This window comes from Siniperca chuatsi, linkage group LG22, assembly GCF_020085105.1.
Source record: "Siniperca chuatsi isolate FFG_IHB_CAS linkage group LG22, ASM2008510v1, whole genome shotgun sequence".
Taxonomy (NCBI): domain Eukaryota; kingdom Metazoa; phylum Chordata; class Actinopteri; order Centrarchiformes; family Sinipercidae; genus Siniperca; species Siniperca chuatsi.
The window spans coordinates 9750150-9770206 of NC_058063.1; the positions used below are offsets into that span (position 1 = coordinate 9750150).

The 20057-nt window shown below is 39.1% G+C and overlaps 3 protein-coding genes across 3 annotated transcripts; 1 reads left to right on the forward strand and 2 right to left on the reverse strand.

Moving 5' to 3' along the window:
• Positions 1-58: 58 nt before the first annotated feature.
• Positions 59-12010, forward strand: etnppl (ethanolamine-phosphate phospho-lyase). The gene is made up of 13 exons (XM_044182881.1): positions 59-216; positions 782-900; positions 1429-1588; positions 3138-3212; positions 3466-3559; positions 5589-5705; positions 6707-6789; positions 7259-7484; positions 9007-9161; positions 9701-9790; positions 10329-10459; positions 10635-10705; positions 10879-12010. Exons 1-13 carry the CDS (start codon positions 158-160, stop codon positions 10978-10980), a joined length of 1482 nt encoding a protein of 493 aa, XP_044038816.1. The 5' UTR covers positions 59-157; the 3' UTR covers positions 10981-12010.
• Positions 12011-12889: 879 nt separating this feature from the next.
• Positions 12890-14844, reverse strand: ostc (oligosaccharyltransferase complex subunit). Its single transcript, XM_044182882.1, has 4 exons — positions 14615-14844; positions 14055-14148; positions 13692-13889; positions 12890-13503 (listed from the first exon to the last, which is right to left on the reverse strand). The coding sequence occupies exons 1-4, from the start codon at positions 14751-14753 to the stop codon at positions 13485-13487; spliced, it is 450 nt and encodes a 149-aa protein (XP_044038817.1). The 5' UTR covers positions 14754-14844; the 3' UTR covers positions 12890-13484.
• A 981-nt stretch (positions 14845-15825) lies between these two features.
• rpl34 (ribosomal protein L34) lies at positions 15826-18756 on the reverse strand. Its single transcript, XM_044182884.1, has 5 exons — positions 18670-18756; positions 18159-18230; positions 17934-18033; positions 16174-16277; positions 15826-15951 (listed from the first exon to the last, which is right to left on the reverse strand). Exons 2-5 carry the CDS (start codon positions 18221-18223, stop codon positions 15867-15869), a joined length of 354 nt encoding a protein of 117 aa, XP_044038819.1. The 5' UTR covers positions 18224-18230; positions 18670-18756; the 3' UTR covers positions 15826-15866.
• Positions 18757-20057: the final 1301 nt, after the last annotated feature.

Genomic DNA, 20057 nt, shown 5'->3' on the forward strand with positions numbered 1-20057 from the left:
CGAGCTGCGGCTCTGTGTGTTTGTGTTGTTCTGTCTGTATGCGCGCGCGCGGCCGCGTGCGTATAAAGCCGGGTTATTTCTGCACGAGCAGATGTAGCTAATCTTCGAAGCAGTGGGGTGGAACGAGTGCGTCGTCCTCCAGCTGGACAACATCAGGATGTCTGCGGAAAAAGTTGAGAAAAAGAAGACGATAGACTTGAGGAAGAAGCACATTGGGTAAGATAACTGATATTCGGCACTTATATTATGCCACAAAGATGACAGACGTTGAGTAATAGCATCTCTACAACTCTATATTTTACTGAAAAATGAAAACCGAATGGCCTCCTGTAAACGTTATTAAAGTCTGACTTCTAGAGATGCAGCTTGAAATAGATTATTTTTTTTACACGAAAATTTTAAGATTTTGTTCCACGACAAACCAAATATTATTTCGTCGAGTTATTTATCAATTAGTTGCTATGTTTGTAGCTAAGCAGCTAATTCAATAGTGACATGCATTTTTTAAATAAATAAGTGTGTCAATTTGATTCGATTTTGATTTGATAAACTTTGCCATTGAAGTGAAAACATACAGTACTTTATCTGTAAACTGCAGTAGTAGCTAATTTGTGTGCATTATATTGTATTACAGCTTATGGTTACTTTTGAATTTCCCTGTTGTGCCCATGACTCATAATATCATATATTTTTATCACTACTGTACAACATAAAAACTGTTGAACCAAAGTGAAGGACACATTTTGCACACATGGAAATATTAATATTAGCTCCTCTGCAGGCCATCTTGTAAGATTTTCTTCAGCCATGACCCCATCAAGATTGTGCAAGCCAAAGGCCAGTACATGTATGATGAAAAAGGACAGCGCTACTTGGATTGCATCAACAATGTGGCTCATGGTAAACACACATATGCACACACACATGCAAACACACATAAATATGTACCTATATCAGACCTCTTTTTATACCACTTTTATGTCATCACTCACCTAAAAAAACTGCAAAACATAAGAACATTGTTGTTCTGTCTTACATACAGGAAAATTGGGTCAAATTTGGAACCAAAGTTAGAGGAGTTATATTTCAGGACTGGTTTTCACTAGAATGCATGAGCAGAATGACTTGACAAACTGATCTGCTCTACAAAGTTGTCATGTAATGTAGCCGACACGTAATTCGTGGTGACTAAAGCTGCACTACTTGCAGGCAGAGGCACGAATGTAAAACGGGATATCTCCTGGCCTACCACATTAACCACTCTTTAATTTCAGCATATGGCCTCCAATTATGTGCCTTTAATATCAGTTGTCATGGTGTGTTTTGACCTCAAATTACAGTCAGATGATTTAAGGAGTAAAGCGTGTTTTTGTCCTGAACCTGAGGAACCTTTCTAATCCTGTGTGCATCTTTTCTTCCATTTCTCAGTGGGCCACTGTCACCCAGATGTGGTGAAGGCAGGAGCTCAGCAGATGGAACTGCTCAACACCAACTCGCGCTTCTTGCATGACAACCTTGTACTGTATGCCCAGAGGCTGCAGGCCACACTGCCCGACAAGCTGTCTGTGTGCTACTTTGTCAACTCTGGGTATGTCAGAATTGTTTTTTGGCCGTGGATCAGTTGGTGTTAGTGCAGGCACAGTACAGGCAATGAGCGACTTGGTTACTTGATTGACAGATGCAATTATGTTAGCATTAGATTCATGTCTTGTCCCATATCTACTTTAATTATTTGAACTGTAGCCTGAGGTCAACTGTCCCCAATAGGAGCAATAAAGTTCTGCAGCAAACTGCTGTTAAGCATAAGGCACTGTAAACTGTAAGATAAAAGGGTATAGTCCAAACATGTATGGCTATCATGTTATTGTACTCAAGAAGAAACAACATATGTTTTAAGAGAGAGAAAACAATTGTTGCAGCAGATCATCCTCCTTGGACCAGCCTCCTGCTGGTCTGGATTTTCAAGCATCATAATTATGCTGATTTAAGAACAACAACAAAATTAGTCTTCTTAATAACACTAAAAGGGAATGTTCCAGATCAGCATTCCTAGGGAGTGTCTAGACTTCCAGACAAAAGAAATATAGCATTATGTAATGCATGTCCCACTTTGCACATTAAACTGAACCAGTCTGGCGTGGTTATTTACTTATTTACACCACTTTCTGGAGTTCTGCAGTGTGAACAGGAATTATCTGGTCCAGGGTAATACTGTTGTAGATGATGATTCATATGTATTCAATACCAGACGTCAATACCAGTATTTATCGGTTGCAGGGGAATAAATGTCTTGAGAGAGGTTATAGACCTAACAAAACAGAGGTGTTATCACAGCAAAGGTTTTCTAAGGTCTAAGACAACAGGGAAAATATATAGTGTCCAGATACTTTTTGGCATATGGGCCCCTTAATTCCACTTCAGGGAAATCTTAATGCTACAGCATACATACAACAACATTTTAGACAATATTGCACTTCCAACTTTATGGCAGCAGTTTGGGGAAGACCCTTTCTTGTGTCAACAACATGTTCCCGAGCACAAAGTTAGGTCCATAAAGAACTAGTTTTCAGAGTTTGGTGTGGAAGAACTTGACTGGCCTGCTCAGAGCTCTGACATCAACCCCATCTAACATACAGCCAGCTTCCAAAATCACGTGGAAAGCCTTCCCAGAGGAGTGGAGTCTGTTATAGCACCATATTAATGCCCATGGTTTTCATAAATGTTAAAATGAAATACTTGACAATCACATATGGGTGCCATGTTTGTGTGTCCACATACTTTTGGCCATGTAGTGTAGAAAAGAAATAAGCCATTGGGGAGGACATTTTGTATTCACACTCAGGTTGGCAGCTCTGTTGTTTTGCAACATGATTTAATTTTCAATGTGCAAAACTGGTTTAGTTACAAAGTAAAGAAAATGTGTTTCAGGTTCGGAATAGCTTCAATATCTCACTGAGATAAGCTTTAAACTCTAAATTAATTACCAGTATTAATACATAGGTGTCACCTGATATGCCCTCATAATGAGAAGTAAAACGTCAAACTGTGACTGACATGCTAGTGATATCCATGGCTTCACCTGTGTATTTTGTGGTGATTGAGTAACTCAAAGTAACCCTTGCTCCTTTGAACTTTAGCTCTGAAGCCAACGACCTGGCGCTTCGTCTTGCATGGCAGTACACAGGTCACAAAGACATCATCACGTTGGAAAAGTAAGTGCAACTGCCCAGTCATTGTTCAAAAACACCTGGTGCAGTGCCAGACAAGCAAAATGAATGTATATAAACAACAAGGAGTGGCGAAAGTCCTTTTATTCAGTGATTTTTTTTTATGATGTTGTACATAGTTAATAGTTACAGCTCTGTCTTCATGTATCCCTGTTTTAATCGTTGCACACCCCACATGATATTGCAATTGAGAGACCTGACTGATTTGGTCCATGGCCTGTGTTTGCTTTGTTTGCAGTGCGTACCACGGCCATGTCTCATCACTCATTGACATCAGTCCGTATAAGTTCCACCACCTGTCAGATGTTGAGCAGAATCAATTTGTCCATGTGGTGAGTGCCTGCCTCTCCCTGCCTGCCTGCCTGCACACTATTAAAACACCATGACTCAACTTACACTACTGCGCTTTGGCAGGCTTCTGAGTATTCACCCCTGTGCATGCAAAGGGGGGTGTGTGTGTGTGTGTGTGTGTGTGTGTGTGTGTGTGTGTGTGTGTGTGTGTGTGTGCACGCACACACATAAGAAAAGAAGAGGCAGAAGCATGAAATACAAGTACTTTTTACTGCAAATTCAACAGGGCAAGATGTAACCAAAGTGCCTTTGAAAAGGAGCCATTTTACTGTTGGTGTCAGAGGCAAGATTTTTATCTTCCCCCCTGAAAACACTTTCTTCATCACAGAGGACAGAGAGGCACTGGAGGTTCTATTCCTTTTAGTTAAAAATGTGAAGCACACATTATGTTAGGATGCTTCAAGTGATTCCAATTCTCCAGCTACCTGCACAGTCAACCTCTAAGTAAAGAGTGCTTTTGGAATGAAGCAGAACAGGATAGTTATGGTCTGGATACCCCACCAAAAATGTACACCATGACAGCCATGTCATACTCAGCCATGACCTACTTTTCCAGCTACCGTGAGCAAATCGTATTTCTGCAGTGTCTGTATTTAGATAGTTATCTAATATTATTATCTGATATTATTTTGCTATTAGGCATTTTATTAACCTGCGTGGTATTTTGTTGGTATACAATGTTCAACCAACTAACTAGACTAAGTAATGTCTTTTTCAAAGGAAAGCTTTGATTAAAATGACACCCCCCCCTTGATGATGCCATCAGGGTAATCTTCAGCTGATACTTTGAATATTTGATAGAAAACCTGCGTTATAAACTGTGGGCATGGAGTTTGTAAGATAAGAGCATTTAACCAATAAGAAAGGTCTAATAAAACATGTTATTGAGTTGCATTATGGGAATTGTAGGATCTGGCCTTTTTTTAATATCTCTTTCTTTTAATCTGCCACTCATAAATCCCCCAACTTTATGGAACTGAAAATTGTTGGAGTACCTCTTTAAAAGTGTATGACTTTGTATATTTTATTTTAAAAACAGCACAACTTTGAAGATGTTTTGTTACTTTTGCTCATTTTGAGTAAACCATACAATCTGCAGTGAACAGTCTGTGACCAGACAAGCTAAAAATATACATCCAGAGTACTTACTGCATTGTGATTCTGGGCTTTCTACTCTGTTCCGTGATAGCCTTGGTGTAGTTTGATATGGCATCTTGTGGAATCCCCAGGTCTTGTGTTACATGCCAGAGGTGGGACAGTTCAGTCTGTTTTGCCAGCTTGCATATTTTATTCATGATCATAGACACTAAGGAATCAAGCTGTGGTTCAGATGTAGGTAATTCACTAGACTGACATTGTAATGTAAACACAAAGATTCACAAAATTTTTGCTTTCAGAAATTTACTTGGCATCTGTCAAACAACTATTCCTGTTAATCACATATACTCACATAAATCTTCAGATGAACACAAGCGTGCGCGGACAAGTATAGCCAAATGTTTGGACATATGTTGGACCAGAATGTTAAACATGAATACGAGAGAGAGGGCATTTTGTTACATTCGTACTCCACAAATTTTAAGTGAAGAACAAGTGAAAAAAATTAAATATACACATGTAGTTTGTCCTCATTTCATGTTTTTTTATATATATATATATATATATATATATATATACTAACAACATAAAATTTAAAACTGTAACAAAAAGAAATTTGTTTAAATTACTTTTTTCCAAGATTTTTGCTGGAGTTGTTTCACAGCTATCCACAATTAATAACATTTTTCCAGCTGTGAGTACCTCCTCTATTTTCATAATGTGTTGCATTCTGGGACACTCATCAACACTACTGTCAAATATTAAGCAAATGTAGCATGAATACAGACGTTTTCATAATATGTAATCGGTCACTTTTTTTGTGTGAATGTGCTGCTCACTGTGGAAGTGGGACGCAGCCGTGGCCTGTACATCTGCTTTAGTAATCATCTCAACATCTTGTCCCCTATACAGGCTCCGAGCCCAGATGTGTACAGAGGCAAATACAGAGCGGACCACCCTGACCCTGCCTCAGCATATGCAGATGAAGTCAAAGATATAATACACAGAGTCCATGAAAAAGGAGGCAAGGTACAGTTTGAGTTTGATCTTGTTGTGTTACCAGATGTTACTCAAAGCGAGATTGACCTCAAGCTGCAGAAATAACCTCAGATAACATATACTACACGTATTAATTGGTTGATTGCCTTTTTGACAATGACTCTCTGAATTACAAAAAAGTCTCACACAGTCTGGTTTGCTGTTGTGTGAGTGTAGGATTGAGATATCAAACAAAACACAGGCAATGATTCTGGTGGTGCTTCTACTATAATATGTACTGTATGATTTAAGTTGATCAGTGAGCCAATTTCCCCCAAATTTGGTCAAAATTTCCAAATTTCCTCCAGCATGACAACTACATGGCAGTTTTTAAAATATGTGTATATACAGTAAAATGTTTTTTTCAGTCCTGACTTCCATGGCAGTTGCCTTCTTTCCTTTTTTTTTATTTATGAATACTCATTTGCTTTTCCACCTTTTCCTTTTTCTCCCCTTTTCTCCTCTTTCACTTTTTCTCCCAAATCTCAGGTTCAGGCCATGGACTCTGGCTTTTAGGGTCAAATCCCAGACCACAAGAACATGTGTAGGGGATTCTTAGTGTCCAAGCTTGTTGGCCCTTAATCGTATGTTGAAAAGCTCAACACAAGGATATGGCCAAGCTTCCAGTGGCGAGAGGGACGTGATTTCAGCCCAGAGAATATACAGAATGCCTTTAGCAGTTTCTAATGGATGTTTGTGCAGACATGGGCCTACAGGAGGAAACCAAAATTAACAAAAGAAGTACAATAACACTTACAATTCTTTTTGTGATACTGGATAGATACATACAGTAGGCGATTTGAGGGGGGAAAAGGGGGATGCCATCCCCCTTGTTAGCAAAATGATCAAAATGCATCCCCCTTATTAACCTGCCATCCCCCCTCTCCATTCCATAACATTACTTTTTTTTGTCCAAGCAGAATTTCTCCTCTTTTCCAGTCTATCAATCTGGCTTTAGATTGATAGACCTGATGTGTTTTTCTCTTGTGCAGATTGCTGCTTTTACTGCTGAGTCATTGCAGAGTTGTGGCGGGCAGGTCATTCCCCCCAAGGGCTACTTCCAGCAAGTGGCAGAGTATGTACCCAAGTTTTTGCAGAGATTCATTCATGTTCATACTCAGTGTCTGGAAGTATTTTTTTTACTCTTTTTTTGCTTCTCAGAATCAGCTCACCAACACCAAATATGGAGAGCTGTCATTCTGAAACGATTAACTGAATGCAATATATGTTAAACATGTACAGAATGTACATTTTTTGCACACTGCAAGAAGTGCTTGAAACAATGAACAAAAGTACACTAGCAAAAAGACAATTTCTAGCAGCTGCACCAGAATGCATATGTGATGATTAATGTATTCAAAATAATGACAGCTATTTAGAATGTTATTAAGAATGTTTTCTTTATATGGCCCTTGGGAGTGCTACAGTATACACAAACCTGACAAACTTGTTGTGGCTTGTGTATTGTTGCATTTATGTGGTAGTGTACCTTATCGAGAGAATAAGTAAGTAACGAGAGTTTATCTCTACACCAATGTCTGCAGACATGTCCGCAAGGCAGGGGGCATTTTCATCGCTGATGAAGTCCAAGTGGGCTTTGGGCGTGTTGGCACCCACTTCTGGGCTTTCCAGCTTCAGGGACAGGACTTTGTGCCTGACATTGTCACCATGGGAAAGCCTATTGGCAACGGCCACCCTATGTCATGTGTGGTCACAACCAAAGAGGTGGCAGAGGCCTTCGCGTCATCTGGAATGGAGTATTTCAATACAGTAAGAGCATTATGTAGAATAATGAAGAATTGTGCAAGTAATATAATAAAAAGTCACTTTTGTTTTGTACCCTCCTTCTGCAAAGTTTTCAATATATGGTATATGATATAAATAGCAAGTTTTTTAAATTATTATTTCGTTATTAAACCTGCAGTGCGGAACTTTTGTCTCCCCTTCTGGCAGTGAGAGTAATTACACAATGTCGAAGGGTGCTAATGACGTATGCCTACAGATGAGCTCGCCCCCAGTTCCAAGACAATAATCATTATTTAGGTAGAGTAAATATAATAGCTACATAGCCTACTCAAAATATTTTACAAATACCAACCTGTCCAAGAGCAGTAAGGCAACATCCGTGTCTGCCCTCAGTCCCTTCTCTCAGCGTTTTCCAACAAGGAAAAGCTAAAGCTACACCAATGGTTACTCGTGTTTGTCCTCGCCGTCTATCGCTTTCTTTTTTTGACTGTAATCCTTCCTCTGAACACTGAGTTTCTTTTTTATCTGGTGCATCAGAAACTTCTTTTTTTTTCCACCATAGACTCTGCCATACTCCTACTACAGTACTTACTTACTGTAGCCTACTCCATCGCTACACTTGCAATTGGCATGGCTGCATACAATACAACATTGCCAAAGCATATTAACACAAACTGTACAATCATAGTAAACATAAATAAACAAATAAAACGATAATCAATTCTCAAACATAAACGTTCTCTCCAACGACCTTTTTTTTTTTTACAGCAATGACAGATCGTGGAGCTCTCTACATGGCTCTGGGTTGCTCCCCCCTTCAGCTCTGGCAAACCAAACATTGCTGGTTGACGTAAAATGCAGCACTACCGGTGCGCCAGTGCAGGAATGTTGCCAGAGACACCAGATTTAAAAACTCCGGTATACTGGCAAGAGACAGAGAGATTTACCTGCCGGTGATAGGCTTAATCAGCGTTGTCTGGACTCGTTTGGCAAGGGCTTGAGTGTAACGGACGCTCATTTATATGTAAAAATCCCATACTCTAGCATTAAGATCTACAACAAATGACAAAGGCAGATTGCAGACAATACATTATGTGATCTTTGCTTTTTCCCAAGCTGAACAGAAATGGCACTGACCTGACCTCATACTTGACGTGACGTTCTTGTCTATATTTCCCAGCGTATCGACACATCTGCTTTCCACATTATGGGGGAAAATACACATCGTTCAAGCCAGTTTTTTTTCATTGACTGCCTCAGATTACAGTTAATCTGTCATATTGAATGTATTTTCAGCCTGTTTGCTGCAGTTTGGATCTTTTCCAGTCACATACTGAAACTAGTGTGTTGGAGCAATTATTTCTATTTTCACATAAACAAAAACACTGTGTGCTGACTCTGTGACATTGTAAGTCTGTTATATATTTAATGCATCAAATTGTCTTATGGTTCGGTCGTTCTGATGATCAAGCAGCTGATTTCCTAGGTGGTGTGAACCTAACCTCGGTCTAATCTTTCCTCTGCGTGTGGGTTTTGAATTTCTCAGTTTGGTGGTAACCCAGTGTCGTGTGCTATCGGTCTGGCTGTCCTAGACGTGATTGTGAAAGAAGATCTCCAGGGTAATGCACTGCGTGTGGGCCAATACCTGACCAATCTGCTGGAAAAGCAGAAAGAGAAGCATCCACTGGTTGGTGATATCAGGTAAGCAAACACACACACACACACAGGTACAGTACGTGACACATTGCAACAGCTGATTAGTTCTGTGCATGTCCTGTAAAGCTGATCCAGAACACGGCTGATTATATCTGACTAAATGCGCAGTCTGGAGTTTCTAATACCAGAATATGTCATGTTTTTATAATCCCAACATGTAATTCAGTGTCTCCACAAGCATCAGATTTTCTTGCAGAGACACATTTGCACTACACTTCCCAGTGATTGTCGGTTAAACGTATTTACCTTGGACTTACAGCTGCCATTATAGTCTAACAAACTGCTGTTAAAAACTTTAAAACTGTCGCTATTGTAAAGATAAATATTACAATGAAAAAGTGGTAGATTTGAAATTAAAAGGCTTAATTTGTTGTATATTACCATGATCCAGAACATGTATTGGAGGAAAAAAAAAATGGAAAACAACTTACTGTGTATGAATATCTTAAAAATAACCTACTTCAAACAGTTCTGAGACATTTCTGTGTTGAGATGACTAAACCAAATGGCGTCCCATCCTGCAGAGGTTGTGGCCTCTTTGTTGGGGTGGAGCTTGTGAAGGACAGGTTGAAGCTCACTCCTGCTACAGCAGAAGCCCAAGAAGTCATATATAAGTAAGTGTAAGCTTATACTGCTCTGCAGCATTCTCTATTCTCTGATGAGAAAACTGCAAGCATGCTTCCGCAATTATGGTTTACTACAAACAGACCATAACCCAAACACAAAGTTCTGCCAGGGTTATGATAGCTTTGGTACACTGTGAAGAACACTTACTGTATCTCATATCACAGAAAAAACTTAACAACTTATGGTGGAATAATGAAGTTGAATAGTATAAACTGTGAACTCCCATCATATTATGATGGATAATCCTGACTTACCAATACGCTGTCTGATATTACAGATTTAACTTTTTCTTACAGCAGATTTTTTGAAAAGCACAGGTGTAATTAATACCATTAATTCAGGTCCATTTAGGTGTGCCTGCTACTGTGCATGCTGCCTCACGGTCAGGGCTTACTGGACACTTGCATGAAGCAGAGCCTTCATTAATATTATTAGTTCCACCTGTGCTTTTCCTGCTATGAGTAGACGAAATGTCCGTTGTGACATTTGAAATGACTCAACCATTTGATAAATATTTTGTCCCAGGCTTAAGGAACAGCACATCCTTCTTAGTGCTGATGGACCACATCGCAATGTGCTCAAATTTAAGCCCCCCATGTGCTTCTCTACGGACGACGCTGACCTGGTGGTGGAGAATATCGACCACATTCTCACAGGTACTTAACATTTCCCCATTACTTCTACTTTTTTCTCGGTGGTGTTGTCTGGGGATGGTGGTGCTGGAACACCCCGTCATCTTTCTGGTTTATGCATTATTTAAAAGGAGCAAGGTGTGTAATGGTAGCCTACTATTGAGCTCTCAAACATGTGTATTATTGTGTCTGTTTCCAGAGCTTGAGGAAGCATTAGGCTTGAAGTTGCACAATGCATTGACTGTTGAGAATGAAAGCACTAAAAGACAGGTACGTCTGACGTGTGACTCTGCTCCCTATTTTAAACTCTTTATTTTGCCTAAATTGTATCCAGCTTGTATCCAGTTGTGTTTTAGGACCACAATAGATATCTAAATTGTTGTGATTTTCCAATCTCATTTGATTTTCATTTAAACTTTATCTCTTCGTGGTTTTAATTCAAGCTGCCAACTGATGAAAATGGACACCACTATCACAGTGGGTTAGTACACAGCAAAGAAGGGAGTCAAGGAGTTCCTCGACAAACCAAACGCCTGAAGACATAACGCTGCTTTTGAACAGTCGGAGCTGTGAAGGGACGACACTTTATCTTTTACATAGTTAAAGAACTGGTAAGCGAGACTATGAACTTGGGAGGTGACAAAACGCTGGGAAAGTAAAGTGCCTTAGCATGTCGCCTAATGAAAAATGTTTTGACATTAATAATAATGTATTTGTATCTGTGAGATTGCAGTGTCTTCTCAGGTATAATTTTTTAGTAGCATATTGGCTCTTTATTAGTCATTATAAAGCACTTTTTTACATGAATGCCTTATTCTGCATGACCATATTGCACAACTACTGTGTGCTATAATGGATTTACTAAATGTGAAGAGGAGGCAACTTTGGAATAGGAAACCTGTGTGTGTTAATAAGTGTCAAACTACTAGTGAATTAGTTATGAGCAAGACTCATAACTAATTAGAATGGGGAACATATTCTGAGTTAGAAAGAGTTATTTGGACACTATTAACACTTATAGTTTTCTTTTGATACATAAGAATATACCATATTTATTCAGTGTTATTAAGGGAGAATTACTATTCTTGTGGTACTACCACTTTATAACGCCCATAGTGAGCAAAGCATATTAAGATAGTAATTTATGTACAACAACTTCCTTACTGGCTATCAATAGGAAGTAATTAGGAGGTTATTGGGGGAAATCTCTCATTAATGGCCTAGTAGTTTGTAGAATATGGTCATGCAGAACGAGGCATTAATAAGTGCTTTATACTGACTAATAAAGAGCCAATATGCTACTAATATGCATGTTAATATGCAACTAGTTAATGGTGAATATGTGTATCTTAATATAAAGTGTTACCAATATTTTTTATTACACTTCAAGCCACTTGTTCAGCATAACAGCATGTCTGTTATGGTTTTACTTTGGTGCAAAAAAAAATCTCTTAATTATGCGAGTTACCATGCTACACAACCTGTATGTTTTTTATTTAAATTAATGCCAACCTTCACTTTACCATGATTTTCAGGGAATTGTAATTTTAATAAATCAAAACATATGTCAAAACATGCAATGGTGTCTTAATGTGACTTTAGCATTAAAATACAGCTTTTACTGATTATAAACATTGCTCACTGTTGCAAGTGTGGAATACCATTACGCATTTTGGGGTGCATCAGACTGTATTGAATAAAATACTATTTGTGATACTTTGTTGATCCACCAGGGAAATTTTGACCCAGATGTATGCCTTCTAGGAGGGTTGGCACATGCACGTGAAATATACATGAAAGTAAACTGTACGGAGTATCAGCCTACAGCTTATCTTATTCCAGTCTGCCTCAACCAAACAAACATGGACACTGTTTGACAAGTCTGCAATTATTTACCAATGTTCCCATGTTCCTTCTTAACAGAGGACGTGGTTCCCAGAAGCTATGAGTTTGTTCCTTGCATGTAAGAGTGCTCAGTCCCGGGCCATTCTCCAGAATGTGGAGAGGAGCAGACAGGAGGCAAGTGACCCTCTAGTATCCCGGCAGGGCAGACCCCAAAACACCACTGCATGTGGAAAATGTTATCTCTAAATTAAAAATAAGAGAAGTGAGGCTTATGAGTAGTAGTAGTAGTAGTAGTATTAGACTTTGTCAAAAAAACTTTATTGGACAATACTTGAGGTTCACATATCTGGTGGTGTTTTGTTACTGGAGGGTACAGATCAATACAATGTGGCAGTGACCAGGAAACACTACTGCCTGCTGACGCCACCTTCTGGAGAGCAAATTACAATGCTTATGTGGAACTCACATCTCCCGAATACCTGGATATGCACACAGGCCACAAAATCTAGATATATTTATCTTGGTCTTTGCACAGTTTTGCTCTTGATACACTTATGTAGAAAATTGCTATCATTTGTTTATGATAAACAATAAAGTACATACAGGAGCTCTGAAAAGATTATTTATTTCACACCCTTGTACAAAAATGCAACTGTGACAGGTTCAAAGCTTTTTCAACGATTTCTTTACAAAAACGAACAAACATTAACATTATTCAGACTCCCCTCTAAATGATTCACACAGTGCTAATCCTGATACCAAATCAGTGGCTCCATGCCAACAGTGCTCAGTTTTTCTTCTCCAGTGGCTAAGTGAAATGACCCCTGCTGCACGGTACTTCTAGCTTCTTTTAGAAAAGTGGAATTAAAATTTCTCAAGTTTGCTACAGATGCACTATACTGAGAGGGACCTGGACATGGCAAAATTGGTGATAATGATGTGCCTGTAACACAGTTTGGAAATTTGGAGAAAGGGTGAGGACAGGAAGTCACCGAACACCAATGAGTCACAGCCGGTGTGAGACTGTCAGTGCAGCAGGGTCTAATTTCTTGAGCAAGGTCAGTGCTTTCAGTCCTTAATGGTTGTTGATTATATCAAAAGGTCGAGTTTATGTATAATAATTTCTGTTAAACTGCCTGTTGGGCCACCGCGCATCTGATGTCTTCTGTCCATCCAAATCAATTTAAGTGTGCTCTTTTTGACTTTAACCCATGAGGTATCCTCTGAAAAGACAAAAGATAAATTAGTTAAGACACTGACACAACAACTAATGCCAGTTCAGAGAAGTAGAACTGCAAACTATCATTTACCATTGAGTCAAGCCAACTTTGTAAGACACACTGGTGTTTGAATAACAAATATTCCACGCATAGATCTTTATTTTTGGGTTTGGAAACAAGCTTAGACTTACGGCAGCTTCATGCGCATGAACACTCTGGCCATGAAGAAGCTGAGGAGAACACTGACAAAACCGATGAAGAGCAACAGGAAGCGGTTGAGTTTGGGAATGTTTGGTGCGTTGGATCTGTCCAGGATTATAAAGCCCAGGCCTCCCATGGTGAAGAGGAAACTGGAAGCCAATCCTTCCATAATGTACTGCCCATTCACTCTGGAAAACAAATGTGCTTGCATTAGCTATGCATTATATAGAGTGACTGATACTGATTAGCGATATTGCTTAACCAATACTATCCGAGGTGACCATCACCAGCTGGCTCCTGGCTTTAGCTGTAGTTTGTTTTGACACTCACACACAATGTTATGACTGACATACCTGTATGCCAAAAAGGCCACTGGCCGCTGGTGTCCATGCTCATCAGTCATTGAACCCACACTGGGCGGCTCTACAATAACATCGTAGATGATACCTATAAGGGGGGGGGAGATTGAGTAGGAACCAATCACACCATAAAACAACTTACCGAAGTCTAAGCAGCGTTATTTATCAGCAAATTGATCATCTTCAATATGACACAACTACTAAATCTGATTGGAAAATTGATACTTCTACTATTAACGTACGTTACTGCTGGATAAAAACCACTTTTGAGTGTCAAATGGACCAAGATGCATTCAACTAACGTTATACTAGTGTCTGGTGCTAGCTGAACTGCAAAGTTAGCCTACTCTCTCGTCCATTATGTTAACTGCGTAGATGCTAGCGTTAATGTTAGCAAGCTCATTTACAAATGCAAACAGAGCCCACAGTATCTGACATTACCCCAAACCACACATGGATGAGCTTTAACTTTAAATCACATGCTGACACATTGTCGATTTAACGCTAACAAGCTAGCAGTCTTGTATTAACGTTAGCTTAGTAGATCCATTTACCTCCTGTGATGAGAAAGTAGGACACAATAACGACCGCATACACAGTCATAGCCGACGGCATATGCAGCCACGACGGCTTCTTCAGTTTTATATTCGGACATTCCAGCACAGCAAACGGTATACTGTATAACGTCTCCATGGTTTGTAAAATAACTGCCTATCACTACAATACAGCTACTGTCGCTGGATGAGATCCGTCTGCGTTACGACTTTGTTGACGTGTCCCGGAAGTACATTTTTTTTCTACAGTCTATATCCTTTCTACAATTGATTGATTCATTTATTTATATTATTATTATATTTATGATAATTAGTGTGAAATGTCATTTTTAAGTAAAAATATTTCCCTGATAGTTATATTAACTTTACGGTAAATGCTTTAACATTTTGGTCCGCAACACCGGCAGGGACTGGACGTGACGCAAATATCAAGAGACAGTAATGAAGTGTTTGTGAAAACAACTAGCCAAATTTAATGTAACCGCGTTCTTGAGTCTGTCTTCTTAGTATAGTCGTCATCATCATTTCTTATGTGACCGCAACATTGATTAACCACTTCCATAAATGTCATTAACTTGGTCCACTGCATATGTAAATGTTTAATACTGTAGATAACGTACATATTTATCCGATTTAAAGTAACTTGCTTCAGATTTTTATCTGCTTCACTATGGACATTAGTAAAATGTATCTTTGCATCTTTTAAGTCAATTATATTTATATAGCCCGGTATCACCAATTTGCCTCAAGGGGCTTTACAATCAGTATGCACCCTTAACAGCTACCTTCAAACACCAAGTGTCCATTTAAGAATGTTTTTTTGTTTTTGTTTTTTTAATCAGTAACATATCTTCTGCATTTGTTTTGTCTTGAAATATTAACAGAACCAGTAGAAATGTGATGAAATTCTTTGAAGGTAGTCACTGTAAGTTAAGAAAAAAAAAACAAACAACCAACCCTCTATGAGACTGATTATTTAAATTATAGGCCATATTGTATTTGGCCTAATGTAAAACTTCATTCAAAAAAGTTAGAATGATCATCTCCCAACCCTTGCAAACGGTAGTTTTGATATTTATTCAACGTATCTGCAATAAATCCTAGTTTATCAGATGCAAGGCATTCAAAGATCATAAAACCCAGTCACGCAGATTCTCTCCCTTTAAAATGAAATACACCAATGCATTAAAATAAAAGACAACAACAGGAAATGGATTTGTCATTTTTTATTGTGGCAATACAAATACACATTTTACTTAGATTTCTGGCTCTGTGCCTGTGCCTTGAGCACCTTGACGACGATCTTCTGCTCCTCAATCAGGAAAGCACGCTTGATCCTGAGAATAAGAGCAAAAGAGACAATTTAGACATAATGCATTAGCCATTCAAAACTTACATCAACATCATCAGTGACTGAACTTATTCCCATGTTTTGGATTAAAAGTTTGGGTAACTTTTGTCAGTAGCAGTGACTTGTCACTATCTTCATCAAGGCAAATACTAGCGTCATTCCAGCTTCTCAGGAAGAAAGTTAGGAGATGAAGGAACAGGTCTCTTACCTGTCACGCACACACTTGGCGCACATGGAGCCTCCGTAGGCCCTGCTGACGTGCTTCTTGGTCTTAGAGAGCCTCATCAGAACCTGAGGTCTAACAGCCCGGATCTACAAGACAGAACCACAATGAGACCACAGTAGGCAACGTGTACAGACGGGGAAAAGTTATCCGAAACATGTTGAAATGCAGTGGTGCAATTAGACCGGCTGCATGCTTAAAAACAACCGAACTCTGGCCTGCAGGCTACCCAATATAAATGACAAAGGAAAGGTGCAAGTGCAATGCCTGTGTGATTTCTTAGGATTCGGTGTGCAATTACATTGTACCAAACTTTTTAAGAGTTATGTTCCTAGATCAGCACTCTGATCTTATTTTGACTGATCAAGAACATGTCCTACTTTGGTATGCACTTCTGTTGTACTAGAAGATGTATCTACATAGAGGTAAGAGAACCAGTTCTGAATTTGGCTAACCAGCAGTTCTTCACTAATTTTAACAGTGCATGTTTGTGAGACCGTTCTCTAAAACCAACTACTCAAGGCACCAATTTCGTAAGACGCCTTTGTTTTTGTGTTCAGTTATATTTACTAACAGCTGGTTTAAAAATAGCCATCCAGCTTAGTTAGAAATTCCCATCTTAGTTTAAAGTATGAACAGTAAGTGTTTATTACACAAGTCCATTTCGACTGGATCTCAAAATGCTGCATGCATATACAGGGTCCAAAAATTCACTTTTGGTCTATCTGCCAATTGCTGGTAAACGGAAACAATTTACTGGCCAAAATATTTTTCAACCGGCCATAAAACTGCTGATCTTTAATCGATTCAAACTTTACAGAGCAACAGCTACAGCTCTTAACAGCTTAATTGTTTCAAACAAGAGCATGTGAACTAGCATTACCTATCACCAGTTTCTAAAATGAAAAGTACTGATAAAAGCCCATAATGTTAGCAGGACATGAAGTAGTGTGTTGAGATGACTTGACCTGCTTTCAGTCCCACAGTAGCACAACCCAAAAATAAAATAAATAAAGCAGGCTTCCTCATTCATTTGTCAAAAAGTGACATGTTATATTTGCTGCTCTGAATCACTATCGCTATCACTGAATGGCTGCAGGCAGTTACACTGCTCCTCACTTTAACTGGAAGGATGCAAAGCAACACATGACATCTGGTCAACTGCTTCTGTAGCAGTTTGCGTTAGTAATGCAGTTTCAAATTCCTCAAAAGCAATCACTAAAGATTGTTTTCATGAATGACACCACATGGACAAGATTAGCTACTCTTGTATAGTTTGATATGCTTTTAAATATTAGTATCCATCTGTTTCTGAACTTATGTTGACAGAGGAGGGCCAGCATTTTTCTATACAGCAAGTCAAGGGAGCAGTGTTGATACTGTTGCAGCAATTGAAGCAAAGGCCTGTGTGTTACAGGATCACACACTCCATCTATTCAGTGCCTAATCACGTCAAATGCAGATTACTAATTTCAGTTACAAATTCACAGTTAACTGCAAGATTGTATCAAGAAAAACAAGAGGAAAGAAATCCCTCATTAGTTCTACAGATTGTTGTTTATTTGTTATATAGTTATATGCGGGAAGAACATCACCCATCACAGTTTTGACTGATGCCAGTATTTAGTAAAACCAGCCCCATTAGGGCCCTACAGACTTCAAATGCATGCACTGATTCTTTGCACAGGAGAGTAATCACACATATACAGCACAGCCTTCATGAGAGGTACAATGGGTTTACTTACTCCACGCAGTCTTCCTGGGCAGATGCCACATGCTGACTTGGGAGCTTTACCGACCTTCTTGGTGTACAGGTACACAATACGGTTACCAGGCGTCCGGGACCTACATAACAGCACGGGGAAATAATGAAAATATAAAACAGTTACACAGCTGGTCACAAACGCAATTGCAATGATGTCAGCTTCCCAAGCAGGCGACATAAGAGACGCTGTAGAAAGCTCACTTACAGTCTAGTTTTGTTGGAGGCGGTGTTGTAGGACAACCTACGACGGTAAGTCAGGCGCTGCACCATCTTGAAGCTGAAAACAGATACAATATTCAGTCAATTTTAGAACATGATGCTAACCCTGCTAGCTATGCTACAGACGCTACGGCTCAAGAAGTTAACGTTAGTTAACAACATAAATCGAATTTAGTTGACCCTACTATTTTATATCAGATGAACCGTATTTAAAACTCATTTCGGTATGAAAACATACATTTTCCGCGTAGTTGTTAGCTACAGCGACTCTACCACATTAAGTTAGGTGTTCAGATAGAGGCCTTAAGGACCCAGGAACGGCATCTTTAAAATGTCTCAAAGAAACCGCTAACTAATAAAATTGTCACAACATTAGAATCAAAGACTTGTTCATAGTATTATCTTTACTTGAAATCGACCACATTTCCTTCTTAAACGTAGGATTAAAGTAGATTATAAAATCATAATGTTTCCGAGGAAAGCAGGGGCCGCCATACCTGCTGTCGCCGTAACCGGAAGAGGAAGGAGCTAGGCGGGTATTAGAGGTTAAACGTCCTCCATGCCGGCTAATCTGACTGCTGCCTGTTATTCTGCTCCCTGCTGGTGTTTCGTTTTTACTACACACGTATGCTGAGTATGAAACAAATTACAGGGTGCGTAATGACACGCTTGTTAAATATAAACTAGTGTTAATAAAATGTCCTTTAAATTGCATTATCCAACAGCTTGTTTTACTTCTATCTCAGGTTTTAATCTCCAGTTCAGTACCTTTTTACTTTAGAGACTGCTAGCAATTTTATCAGCAACTTCTGTCTACCACTTGTGTGTAGTGCCACCAACTAAAAAACTAACAAGCAGCCCATTTTGTGTATTCTGTACAAACAGAATACACAAAATCTCCAGAAGCAGAGGCATTACTGAAAACCAATAAGTCAGCAGCTGAATCAGAATAAATGACACTTTTGGTTGGTTTAACCTCTTCTGTTCAAAAGTAACTTTGCAGTTAAGATGGGACACTTTTATCAGATAAATGAATACCTTGTTGAATCTGAAAGTTAGACATGACATATACACTCCAAACTCTTTTTTTCCCCCAGTGAGTGGATAAACCCATCGGTGAAAATGTGCACACAAAAAAAAAAAACCATTGACTGGTAAGTTGTCATCTTTCTATGTAACCGTTCAAGCAATGATAAATCAAACTCTGGTTCTGGGATAAACCAGAAAAAGAACAGGTAACCAATAGACACAATCACTCTTGCTGTTTCACAATAAAATCCTAGAAATACTCTTGGCTGAGAGGCTGTGTTTAAGACCACTTAATTTAAACCTGTGGGTATGTCACAGCAGGAAAAGCACATGTGTAAGTGTTGTGCTTGCTTGCCTGCTGACATGGCTCACTGGCCCACCTAAATGGACCAGAGCCCTCATTATTGTGATAAGCTGCACCTGTGTTTTTCCTGCTTGACAAGTCAAAATGCTCAGCACGAAAAACCACTCACAACCAAAGAGCGATGTAAGTGACTGTAAACCAAAAGGGTTAACTGTATTTGCATCGCAAAAACAATGCAAGGATTTTGCCAGTAGATGGCAGGATTGGTGTGCTACTTGCAGATATCTGACAGTTTACTGGGTGACATTGTGAGCTTGCAGTCCGTCCTTCAAACTTTGGACCGGGAAGCAAATAGTGTCACAAACTGGCTCAGGGAATGTGACAAGGAGGGAGACCAGGCAAGAGATTAACTTAAAGCAAGTATAATTTATTAAAACTAAATTCAATACAAATGAACAATGAGGTGTGTAAATCAGCGATATCACAATAGCATATTGTAATACACACACACACACATTTATGCAAATACCTATGCTAAAACTAATACTAATT

Excerpts from the sequence above, each read along its gene's own strand:
- rpl34 (XM_044182884.1), bottom strand. The coding sequence starts at position 18,223 with ATGGTGCAGCGCCTGACTTACCGTCGTAGGTTGTCCTACAACACCGCC. Across the intron at positions 16,278-17,933 it reads GCCCAGGAAGACTGCGTGGA|ATCCGGGCTGTTAGACCTCA; the intron begins GTAAGTAAACCC and ends TCTGTCTTGTAG. Across the intron at positions 15,952-16,173 it reads GCCAAGTGTGTGCGTGACAG|GATCAAGCGTGCTTTCCTGA; the intron begins GTAAGAGACCTG and ends TCTTATTCTCAG.
- ostc (XM_044182882.1), bottom strand. The coding sequence starts at position 14,753 with ATGGAGACGTTATACAGTATACCGTTTGCTGTGCTGGAATGTCCGAAT. Across the intron at positions 14,149-14,614 it reads CTACTTTCTCATCACAGGAG|GTATCATCTACGATGTTATT; the intron begins GTAAATGGATCT and ends CCCCCCTTATAG. Across the intron at positions 13,890-14,054 it reads GTGGCCTTTTTGGCATACAG|AGTGAATGGGCAGTACATTA; the intron begins GTATGTCAGTCA and ends TTTGTTTTCCAG.
- etnppl (XM_044182881.1), top strand. The coding sequence starts at position 158 with ATGTCTGCGGAAAAAGTTGAGAAAAAGAAGACGATAGACTTGAGGAAG. Across the intron at positions 901-1,428 it reads CATCAACAATGTGGCTCATG|TGGGCCACTGTCACCCAGAT; the intron begins GTAAACACACAT and ends TCCATTTCTCAG. Across the intron at positions 9,162-9,700 it reads CCACTGGTTGGTGATATCAG|AGGTTGTGGCCTCTTTGTTG; the intron begins GTAAGCAAACAC and ends CCCATCCTGCAG.